At 42.9% G+C, this 11,487-nt stretch overlaps 1 protein-coding gene across 1 annotated transcript in view; it reads right to left on the bottom strand.

Moving 5' to 3' along the window:
- Window positions 1-3,215: 3,215 nt before the first annotated feature.
- The window catches only part of LOC116997458 (SH3 and multiple ankyrin repeat domains protein 2-like), a 267,147-nt gene continuing 258,875 nt past the window's right edge, over window positions 3,216-11,487 (bottom strand). The window contains 15 exon segments of the mRNA XM_033062189.1: window positions 3,216-3,557; window positions 3,559-3,783; window positions 3,785-4,138; window positions 4,140-4,511; window positions 4,513-4,554; window positions 4,556-4,744; window positions 4,746-5,030; window positions 5,032-5,112; window positions 5,114-5,158; window positions 5,160-5,201; window positions 5,203-5,627; window positions 6,693-6,762; window positions 6,764-6,805; window positions 7,272-7,402; window positions 7,640-7,699. Of these exon segments, the coding sequence (XP_032918080.1) occupies window positions 3,216-3,557; window positions 3,559-3,783; window positions 3,785-4,138; window positions 4,140-4,511; window positions 4,513-4,554; window positions 4,556-4,744; window positions 4,746-5,030; window positions 5,032-5,112; window positions 5,114-5,158; window positions 5,160-5,201; window positions 5,203-5,627; window positions 6,693-6,762; window positions 6,764-6,805; window positions 7,272-7,402; window positions 7,640-7,699 (2,705 nt within the window).

Below are 11,487 nucleotides of genomic sequence, written 5' to 3'. Positions count from 1 at the left end.
ATATGTGGTCATAATGCCATAATTCCTTAAAGTAAAGTAAAGGCCAAAACTGGGGTGGGATCTGGAGCTCTCTTCCCATACCTTGTGATCAAACCCTTTAATTACACTTTAATTAGTAGAAAATAAGCAAGTGCATCCTCTCACTTCTTCCTTTCCCTTCTCTACTGGGCTCCTTTTTCCAGTCCCATGGGCTGGTCACTGCCACTGAGGAGCAGATGGTTTCCAGCCAAGCATTTCCATGCTCTATTTAAAAATCCTGAGCTCAGTGTCTCCATAAGAACCACGGGAAAACTATAAATACACCAGGGAAAATGATTGCTAAACCAAGGTGCAGGAATAAAAGCAAGTTTAGGTGGCTTTAATGTAATAATTGAGATATGTTGTTCAGGAACATGGAATGATCTCTTCCTAATCCTCATTTATCAAAAATACACAAAGAAGGTGTTTTTGCAGCCTGCCATTACCCAACTATCTGTAGTTTGATTCACCCCTGTGCCACCCTAACAGGGCAATTGCCTTGAGTGAACCTCAGTTTTGCATCTACTGTCTGTGCAAAGAGAATTCCTAGTGGGATTTAGGATTCCAATCTAGTCCGTAATTTCATGTATGGCCCCATAAACAGATTGATATTTTTAATTTCATCAGGCTGCCTGTGCTGCAAACACCGCCCAAGCGAGCCTGTGAGCGCGGTTCCTATTTATAACACTTCCCAATCCCTTTCCTTGGCTGAAGGATAGGAACAGGCTCATTTATTATCACTGCTCTGTTCACTAACGGTTCACTAACGACAGCTAATGAGTTGTTCTTTAATTTATCAGAATCTCTGCTTTTTGTGAGCCAGAATTCATTGGTCCCTTTCTGATGCTACCTCACAGGGAGGGGCTGCAAGCTCAACAATTGGTTGTCATAAACTTTAGAGTATTTAGGGGGGAAAAAATACCAAGGAACTCCAGGAATTTTACCTTTGAAATTTAAACATTAGCTTTTACACTTGAAATTTCCACAAGATGGTATTCCTTGGTCATAATATTTGACAGCTTTGTAAAAAAACTGTGTCAGTTCGTGCAGTTGGGCTAGAAAGGTTGTAATTTATTTAACTTTTAGAAAGATAAAGTGGGAGTAAAAGCGAAAGGGGGAGTAAAAGTGAAAAAAAAACTACAGGGCTTCTGATTCCTCAAGTGAACATCTCCATTTCTACCTCTCTGCCTTACCCTCATTGAGATGAAAAGACACTGCCTGCAACACCTTTTCAAACACACTTCCAGTGTCTGTAGATGGCTGGCTCTCTTCTGCTGTCTCCTGGATTATTATTTGCTTAAAAAACAAATCCTTAGCAATTTTTCCTGGTGGTTTTAGCAGTTTCAGTCCAGCTCATAATTAAGAAGTAATCACACCACCAGTTTGGAAAACAGCAGGAAACCAATCCCAGCACTCTAGCCTCCTGTTCCCACAGGGAATGCTGTGGAGGTGTTATTTTATCCCACAGTCAAGTGACAGACAAGAGTTTTGCTGCTCTTTGCCACCGCCAGCTTATCCCATTTATTCCTTCCTAGCTCTTTTTGGCACTGCTACATCCCAGGATCCTCTCTCCAGTTTGCAAAGATGAGTGTTTGGGTTTACTTTTCAGGGAAGACAGCAGGATTGCAGCCCCATTGAAATAATGCTTCGGGTGGGCTTCCCCCCAACATCCCCAACTGAGCCTCTGTATTCCATGATGAAGGTGTAGTAATTGTCATAGCTAAGTTAGAAACATTTAAATCTTCAAGGACAAAAGAAAAGCAATATAAATCTGTAACACTAAGTCAGCTCTTCCTCTAAAAAGTAACATATGGGGTTACTTCTGCTTACATAAGTTTGTTTTTCTCCACAGAAGTGGCTATAACTTTTCAAGTTTCCCCCACCCTTTATACCTTTAAAAATCTATTTTCACAAAAAGAAAGTATTTCTATTTACTTTTACTTTTCATTTTGTTCTCAGAGATGAGAGTACTTTGACATATTTACAGGGCATTGCAGACAGTAACCTTGGTAACTTTCTAATAAAATAGGGATGGCTAGGGATCTCCACTTGTAACCTGGAAATATTTTTCAGTTTAAAAAGAAAAGTTGATAAATAATATTATACCCATGAAGCTACAGACCATGTTCATGGGGCTTAACAAGAAACATGATCAACATCTAGCAAAAAGAAAGTGCATTTTTTTCATGTCTGAAGGCTTTTCTGCAGAGCCAACTCAATTTCTGCTCTGTTTAGTCAAGTACCATTGAGAGGAATTCCAGAATTTTAGTGTTTATTCCCATTTCTCAATTCTAAAAATTGAATTGCCTCTCCGTCACCAGTTTGATGACTTCCATCCTGCAGGAAATAATATCTAACTGTGTGATGCTGAGGCTGTGGATCACACTGTTTTCTGAATGAGGCAATCTTCACAATCAGCAGAGACACCCTTCCCTTAAAAACAAATGATCTTCATGCTTGAAAAGTACAGAAGCTTCCCAAAGACTGAGTTATTTATTATCCACCAGAATAATTCTAATAAAATTGTCTTAAGTGGCATCTTTTTTTTAAAAAAAAACAAACAAAGCCAGCATGGTTGTTTTGCAAAAAAGAAATGCCTCAGTCTCCTAATAAAACTTACATAATTACCTTCCTTTTTTTAAATAACTGTGGATTTCATAATATTATGCCCACATTCCATACAGATATGGTTTAGTAATAACATGGACAGTGCAAAGTTATTTTAACAAGCAGATCTCTGAAATAGTTTATGATGAAGTAGATTAGGAGAGGTCTCAGCATGAATCAAATGGCACCACACAGTGAATGCAAAGCAACCCTTGGCAAAAACACTTATTACCTGTTTGAAGCCAAAATACTTCACAGGACTGAAGAAAAATTGAATTATCACCCCATTTTTAAAGGAAAGAAACTAAAGAAAAAAAAATTAAAGAAAAATCTAAAAAATTCACATCAAAACAACTGAAAGGTTTGTGCAAACCTTGAAGTTGAAGGCTGAGAAAGCTCCTGTCCTATCATGTAGGCAACACAAATGTTGACAGTGTAAGAAATTCTTGTTTGACACAGACTATTTGTTAAGCAAAATACAGAGTACATTCTTCTTTAATCTATGTGATTTACAGGAGAAACTATGGATGGAAGGAAAAAATAAAACCAAGATCCAGTTTTTTTAAGAAAATGATTTTGGTTAATTACTTTTACCTTGTACTGAGACTCGCAGTTTTCGTTCCAGTTGGTGACTCCAATCCCTCCCCTGGCTTTGAGGATTTCTCTCTGTTCATTTGCTGGAGTATTGAGTTCAATTCACTAATAACATTAGCCTTGGGGCCTGAGAGAATCGGGCTTTTCACCTCTGGCACATCCCCCCATAGCTTGGATGTCCTTTGGGGGACAACTTTCGCCAGGTTGGGCGGGGCACTGATGGGAGGTGGGGGCGGAGCAGGAGGAGGGATCACAAAGCTGTCTACAGTTTCCTCGATCAGCGCATCCTTGTAAAGTGCATTGCTTTTGTTGATTATGGGCTTCATTTTTGGCTTAGGATGGTACTGGGGGTTTGTCCACCAGAAATGTTTGCCCATCTGCATAGACTGTACAAGTATCCACGTTCTCCCCCCCTTCCGAGGATAAGGTAGAGATGCTGGACACCGTTGAGATAGTGCTGGTTGTCTCTAGGTGATGGTCACTGCTGCTCCGACTGTCAACCTCCTCGATCCCAGAGTCGGCGACGTTGTCGAAGCTGTCAGGGGGTGGCAGGAAGGAGGCAGGGCAAACAGTTTGAGAGACCCGCTTGCTTTTTGCCGTCCAAGGAGTTTGCTGGCTGGCTGGGTGCAGGAGTGCCATTCTTCCTCTGCGCCATCAGGTCTGTCAGCGCCGAGCCGGGCGCCGCGCGGTCATCGGGGATGTCAAAGCTGTTGGCAAACTCCAATGGAGGGGGCAGAGGCTCAGTGAACAGGAACTCCTCATCGATGTCCCACTGAGGCCAGGGCGGCGGGGGGATGCGGAAAGGCAGGATGACGGGGTCGTCCACAGAGCTGGCAGCCACAATGGTTTTGCAGGGAGAAGCCGGGGGCTCAGGCGCAGCAGGGACGCTCAGCTCACTCTCCGCTTTCCTCGCTGCCCTCCGGCCTCTCCGGCGGGGAGTGTTCAGGGCTCGGCTCCATCTCAGCTCCCTTTTCCTCCTCATCCTCGGGCATATCATCTGACTTCGCCGTGTCCACTGTGTGCACCATCAACAAGCCAGCTGATTTTTGCTGCGAGGTATCCACGATGTTTATCAACATGTTCTTCTTCTCCTCAGCTTTCTTTTCTTTCCCTGCATCCATCTCGTACTTGTTCTCGGTCTCCTGCCGTCTCAACAGGCCGCGGGTATTTTGCCTGGTGATAGTGGCAGTAACAGGAAAAGTAGTTTCCATGTTGGGTCTCAGCTTGGTGTCGATGTAAAGCGGTTTGTTAAGGTCGGTTTTGACAGCATCCCCTTTGCCTGGAATCTGCTGTGGTCTGCTCTTTCATGGCTCTGTCCCTGGCAGAGAGCGCGAGGGGCAAGTGGCGAGTTTGGATCCAACAGCTTCCCTGTGACCGGGTGGACATAGCTGTCCGTGCCTGGAGCACTCGTGGGCTTGGCTGCCACCGTACTGTTGTCAGTACCTTTCGTTTTGGACAGAGCATTCAATGTCCTTGAGTCGCTCTGGTTGCTGGGCTCATTGCTGTTAAAAAGGTTTCTCGGGCTCTCTGGGGGCGGGGATCGGAGATGGCGACATGAGCTGTCTGAAACCATCCTCACTGCTGAACATTGCCTCCTCGGTGAACTTGGACTGCCTCATCCGTGGTGTTGGTGGGGTTAACCCAACATCCTCATCTCCCAGGTCTGTGGAGAGGAAGGCTGGGGAATTGCGCCTGGCTTCCAGCCTCTTTTCCCTGTCCCTCACGGCCCCTGCAATGGCTGCTGCGAATGGACTGCTGACTCCCAAGCTGTCGTCGGGCCGGAGCTGTCCGGGCTGCTCTTGAAGACTGAGGATCGATCTCCATGCTGCTCCCTTGGCTGCTTTTCCCGCTGCTGCTGGTGGATGGCTCTTTGACAATGATGGTTGGGATTGGAAATAGAGCAGGTCTTTTCTGGGCTGTCCTCCACGTTGGATTGTTTTCACCAGCATCCCCTTCCGCCTGGCTGGCTTGGCTGGCACGTAAAACCGCTTTGCTGGCGATCTTCCCAACCTCGGAATAGGGGTTTTCCGGCATCTGGCCCCTCTTGCTCCTGAAATTCGCCTGAGCTGCGGCACTCCGGTTGTACAGGTCTTCTGAGTCCAGGGAGTATCGGTCCAGCTCCCGCCGGTAATAGATCCCTTTGTCCCTTATCATCGTCCCCACGCTCTCGGGCCTAACCAAAGAGATTTTTGCACCTGAATTCTGGTTAAATGGAGGTTTGATCGTTCCATAGCTCCGGGCTGTCAGGGATTTGGGAGAGTTGTACAGAGAGGGAGAAGGTGGCGGTGGTGAGGGAGGTAAGGACTGTGGTGGTGGTGGGATATCTTCGGAGGTGTCAGGCATTGAAAGACTCCTGGTAAACTTCAGCATAGGAGGGGCCAGAAACTGCCGCTCTTCCTCCGTTATTCCTGAAAAACCAGAAAGTGCATTTAAAAACATCCACAAGGATCCCCCACGCTGTCCACTATTTGTCCATCCAACCCAAAATTCCAGGGTGCATTCCCCACAGCGTGAGGAGCATGCAAAATTCCAAAAGAGGCCTTTATGTTGATTTCCACCATAATCATTCTTTCATGTTGGACGTCCCAGGTGCCAGGATTGAAAAGGATGCTATGGAATTTTAATTAAACGGAATGCGCAGCAAATGTTTGTGGATTATGTATCATCATGCTGTAGAAAAGCACATTTTCTTTGAAAACTATTGAACAGAGAAGATATTCTGAGCAGAGGAGCTGATTTTGCCTTGCTCCTTCCAGCACTCTACAAATGCATATAGTAAAACAACTCAGAAACCTAATGAATTTTTAAGAAGCAATTGAAATTTGGCAAATGGACTGTGAAGATCCTATTGGGGCAAAAAACCCATAACGTTGTTCATTTCAAAGATGACATTATATCATTACAAATATGGCTTTTAACATAAATAAAACTGGGTAGTACTGGGATGCTAATTTTACATCACATAATGCATTTCTAAATTCATAAAAGTCACTGCTAAGATTACTATCAAGAACAAAGAATGTCCAAATTTGGTCTGCTCTTTGTTTCTTTGTTGTAAAAGCATCTACTGCCATCATTTGAAATAGAAAAAAAGGTGAATTTTAGTCCATTTGATCAACAGGATTTCTTAGTAAACTACACAGCATTATTACGCTTTCACCTCAATAACAAGGAAAAAAACAATAATTTTGGCCAAATGTTTTGCAAAAGGCTTGTACTGATCTTTTTTCTTTTTGGTCTTTGTTAGAGGGAACATTCTAAAGAAAATAACGAAATAATAATTCCATACTTGCCAAACAGAATGTGGAAATTACATCACCTTACACACAAACTTATTTTCTCATGAGCTTTGTATAAAGATTAAACAGCCACTCACTGGGGTAAAAATGTTGCAGAAACACACTTTAGGAAAGAAGCAAAGTTACTAAAAGTATGCTATTAATGAACAAAACCATACAAGAGAGGCATTTTACCTATAGATTTTTGTCTTCTCATTGTACCCCGAGGTATACCCAGAAAAGGACCTTGAGGGCTCCCTGGGGACAGTGGGCGTCATCACAGCAATACCCTGTCTCTCATACATGGACTACAAAAGAGCAAACAGAAACCCCAACAGGCATTAAAGCATGAAAGTCTCTCCCACATGGAAATAACGCCTCATCCATTACCCCTTTCCATATTCTTATGGAAAATAATAAATCTGGGGGTATTTTTGGAGAGGAGGGGGAGAGAAAGGGAAGGCTGGGCTTTGTTTAGATACTCATGAAAGGACAGCAGCTGTAAGTGGCATTTGCTGATATTATTGACAAGGCAACAGCTTAAGGTGGATAATGGAAAAGTGCGTCCAAAATGCAATAAAACTGTTTATTTTTTTTACCTGCAAAAGTTTTGTAAGATTAAATTCTGCACTTGAATGATGCAATTTCAGAGTTCTGGCATTTAATTTTTAATACGTGCTATAGTATTCATGTCAATTCTTCCCTGGGCATTATTTAATCAAGGAATTAGATACATTAGTAGGAATAAAGCTGTGCTTCGTGGCTCCCACTCACATTCATATCTGTAGCTGAGGGAAAACATCTACTAGAAGGCCGCTGTTTTATAGTTGCCACTCTGGAGTCCACAGTTGCATTGTCTGCAATTCTTGATGGCTTGGAAACTGGAACTATTTCATCCACCTTATCTGTAATATAAGAGCATTCAGTAAAATAAATATCACTTGTCCAAAGAAACGGATAAGTTAAGTATTGCAAGGTCAAAGGAAGAGATTTACTTTTCAAAAAAATGCAAAGAAAAAGGTTTTTTGGCATTTTAACAAGGCAATGCTTGAGCATCATAAGTCGTGCAAGCCGAGCACTTTTTATTGCTGCTACATAACATGCATGCTTTAGTTTTAAGCCTGCATGCATTTAATGTTTACTTAGTGTGACTCGAAAAACAATCCTCTTCTTCAAACCTTCAAAATGTGAAGGGAGAATATCTATATAGAAATGGAAAGAAGACCTTTAGAAATAGTGAATCTGTACAGCACTGTTTCAAATAGAGATAAGCAGACTGTACTTAGTCATCAGAATTCCAGTGATAATTTTGGACAATAACAAGTATCCAGAAGTGCTCTTTTATGCCTATTCTGCTTAAGTAATCACATCCTGATTTGTTCACGCTCTTGGAATTGTAGGCTAGCACTGCTAACTGCATCCTTTGTTTAAACAAAACTTTTATATGTGTTTTTGTTTGTTTGGTGATTTTTTTTTTTTTAACTTTCTTAAATAACTGGACAGTTTGGGGAATGTATTTAGTTGTGGTCAGAAGCAGACCAAAAATAGGCAAAGTCCAAATCTGAATGAGAACTTCAGCATTTGGATTTGGGACCCTGATCTACTGCATGATATGATGGTAAAATACAGGGAAAAGTTTAATCAGGATATTCCAAAGTTGACTGCTGGTGTTAGCCCCGTCTCCAACTTTGGTCACAAACAAGCTTCATCAGCATTTAATACAAAATGTTATTCCCTCACACTGAAGACCTCCAAGTACAGTGTAATCAACTAATTATTGCCTGACAAACTCCTTTTTTTTGCCCCTTCTACTGCTACAAAACTAAGGCACAGAGAAATTAAATCACCAGCCCAAGCCACCAGGAGAGTTTGAGTTTGGAATCTCTACTAGAATCCAAACTGGAATCACACCAACAGCTTTCCTTACTACACCTTCCATTGCATTTGCTTGCCTGTATCACAGTAATTTGGTGTCTTTTCCTTCAAAGTTTCACCAAAACTAGGATTAGTTGCATAGCCTGTGGCATTTCTGTGACTGGAACACCTCAGCCTGGCTCCTAGGCTTCCACAACATGAGCCAAAGCAATGCTGCTTTTCAGCAATTAGCTCCATCTCGCAAATAATTGATTATTTGTCAAACAAGGATAGTTACTTCATTAGGATACTACAGACTTAAATAAACCCCAGGGTTTTGGTGATCTAGAGCTGGTGTTACTATCCCAAGTATTGTATTTAGGGATTTAAATTTTACCTCTTGCTGGAGAGCAGCGCACTCAGGGCCCTGCATATGGATGGGAATCCTGCATATGAATGGGAATAAGGCAGGAGGAAAAGAGCTTTTGATCCTGCTAAACAATAGATCTGGCTGATACAAGGATGATATTTTGAACAGGACAAGAAGAGAGGGAAGAACTTTTAGGAAGTTAGGAAGAAGGTTGTCCTAGAAGTGGATATTTTAGTTTCACAGAGGGTCAGGGAGCAGGCGGGAAAGGAAAGGCTGAGCAGGACCAGTAAGCTGAACACTGCTGAGAACTGTCTTACAAGAATAGTGTTGCTCTTTCTATTGAAGTTAGCATTCAAGTCTTTTCATTGGTCTGCTTTATTTTTTTAGTGGGTTTTAAATCATCTAGTGGAAGGAGAAAAGGAAAAAAAAAAATCTTAAAATCGTCATATGTATTCAAAGATAAAAACCAACTTCATGTCATATTTCATAAGGCTTTGTAATACAAACTTCTCAAAGAAAAATATCTGCACTTCTGCTTAGCAAAAGGCATCAGAAAGCAATGGTGTAACCATGAACATTTACCCTATACAGCAAAAATATGGCTGGACTGCAGAATTGTACTCAGGAGATCTATCACCAAGAGCTTCCACTGGGCAGAGATTTCCTCTTAAGACTCTCCCACCCTTGCTCTCATCCCAGAAGCCAAACAGCTAATCTTTGGGACACAGAAAAAAGGAAACCTTACAAACTGAAGCACTCAAAGTCTGCACATGAGAAACAGAAACATACCATGTAAGAAGTGATCCCGTTTATTTTGAACAAACACATGTAACCAGATACCCATTCAGACAACAAAAAGCTACAGGGAAAGAGTGATGAGGCTATGACAGACACTTGGAAAAGCATGAAAATATTTGTTGGGGATGAAACATACATACCCTCCAACTGCACTGATTTTGCTAGACAATTCTAAAAGTCAGATCTTAGTTTTGGATCTGACCAAAATATCAGTTGGTACCAATTCTTAAAACCATCTACTATTTTCCATGTGGGAAAAAAAAAAACCCTGATTTTTTGTGCGTTTATTGCAGGTTTCTTGTCTGTAGAGAGGTTTTTAGTCCCTCCTCACCCCATGGCTGCTCCCATTTGCCACATTTACCCAAAGCACTCAGAAATGGGAGAGGAGGGCAGGTTAAAGCTCAAGCTGCTTTGCAATGAACTCTTTAGGACCTCCTTGCGTGGCACTTCCAACAGCAGTTCCAACTGAGTTCCTTCTCTTGCTCTACTGCCCTTGGATCAGAAAGCAAAGGTAGAGTGGAAGTTGTAATTTTGGAGCTACTACAACAAAAAAAGTGAGGCCACAAAAGCAGCCAGCACGTGGAGACTGATCCTAAATGGCAGCAGCTACATGGCGGGTCCTGTGGGAATTGTGTAAATCTGAATGCCTGGCCACAAGTGCCCCACCCTGCTGGAGTGAAAGTATGAAAAAAAACATCCTCACTGCCTTATCCAACGTGCTCCATTTCCAAGGAAATGGACTGGCTGAAGCACAGTCAGCCTCACTCAGACTCATCCTAGAGAAAGAATATTGTTGGGCCAAACCTTCACTCGCCTGTGCCTCGAGCTGTTCGTCTCCGCAGCACCAGAATGCAAACCCCTTCTGCACCCAAACCACACGTGCCAAATATACTCCTACTGGAATAATTTGTCAGGTTCACTAATTAGCTCTCCTCCCAACCTCCTTGTGACCTCAAATACTCTGCAGCACGCACTCCTCATACCAATGAGAGGAGAGCTCACAAGCTCATGTTGGAAATTCCCTGAGGATAACTTCACAAATAACCCTGGCAAAAGAGAGAGAAAAAAGACACAAAAAGGATGCAAAAATTGGCACCTGCTGTGAGGTGTGTTGACAGAGTGGCCCCAAGAAGTCTGCCTCCAACAGGATATTTAAAAGGAATGCAGCTGGATGAAGGTCAAAAGGAAGGAATGTGGGAAAAGCCTGCACTGGAGGTTGGCCATGCCAGCTGCATTTCCTCCTTGAGCTGGTCATTTAGCAGAGTACAGCCACAAGCACACACACACACACACACTTTTACAGGAGCAGTTTGTGGCTGGCTAGTAGAGTAACAAACTCTGATCTGCTTTGCTCTGAATAACCTCAGCCTCACTAAAAGACAGGGAAGAAGAGTCTCCAACTCACTGGCTAGAGAACATGGCTTAGTTGTAGTCACAGAAGAGGATTTTTAGGCCTACGATTATTCCCTGGCATTTTCCATAGAAACTGCTCTGCACCTTCCTGAGAAGTCACAACGGCGTGTTGAGAGTCAAACACAGGAGCCATGCTACACCTGTGAGAACCTGTCCCCACAGCTCCAGGGGCTCCTGGGAGCAGCATCCTTCCAGAGAACTGTCAGGAATACCACACGTAAAGCCAGTCTGATGCCTCTGCATGCATATAGCAATTTGAGTGCCACTATATTAAATTCCCCCGAGAGAGGCAGCACCAACAGATATAAAGTAATTTATTGCCAAAGTGAGTTTCCATCTGCCCTCTTGGGTTACCAATGGGACCCGTGCCCTGCTCAGGGTGCCAGCCCTCAGGAAATTGGATGGCCTAAAGGCACAGAAAGTAGTTGTGTTTTGTCACGATGTAGGTCTCGTCTCTGATGAAAAGCTCTTAATCACAGACAGAGTAGCACAGTACCCAACAGCATATCATGACTTTTACATTCTCAAGAGGTCTAGCTGCTAGGCAGGTTGCTT

Source organism: Catharus ustulatus, chromosome 6 (genome assembly GCF_009819885.2).
Source record: "Catharus ustulatus isolate bCatUst1 chromosome 6, bCatUst1.pri.v2, whole genome shotgun sequence".
In the NCBI taxonomy this organism is placed as follows: Eukaryota; Metazoa; Chordata; class Aves; order Passeriformes; family Turdidae; genus Catharus; species Catharus ustulatus.
The sequence above is the reverse complement of the archived record's forward strand: the minus strand, read 5'-3'. Positions and strand labels throughout refer to the sequence as shown.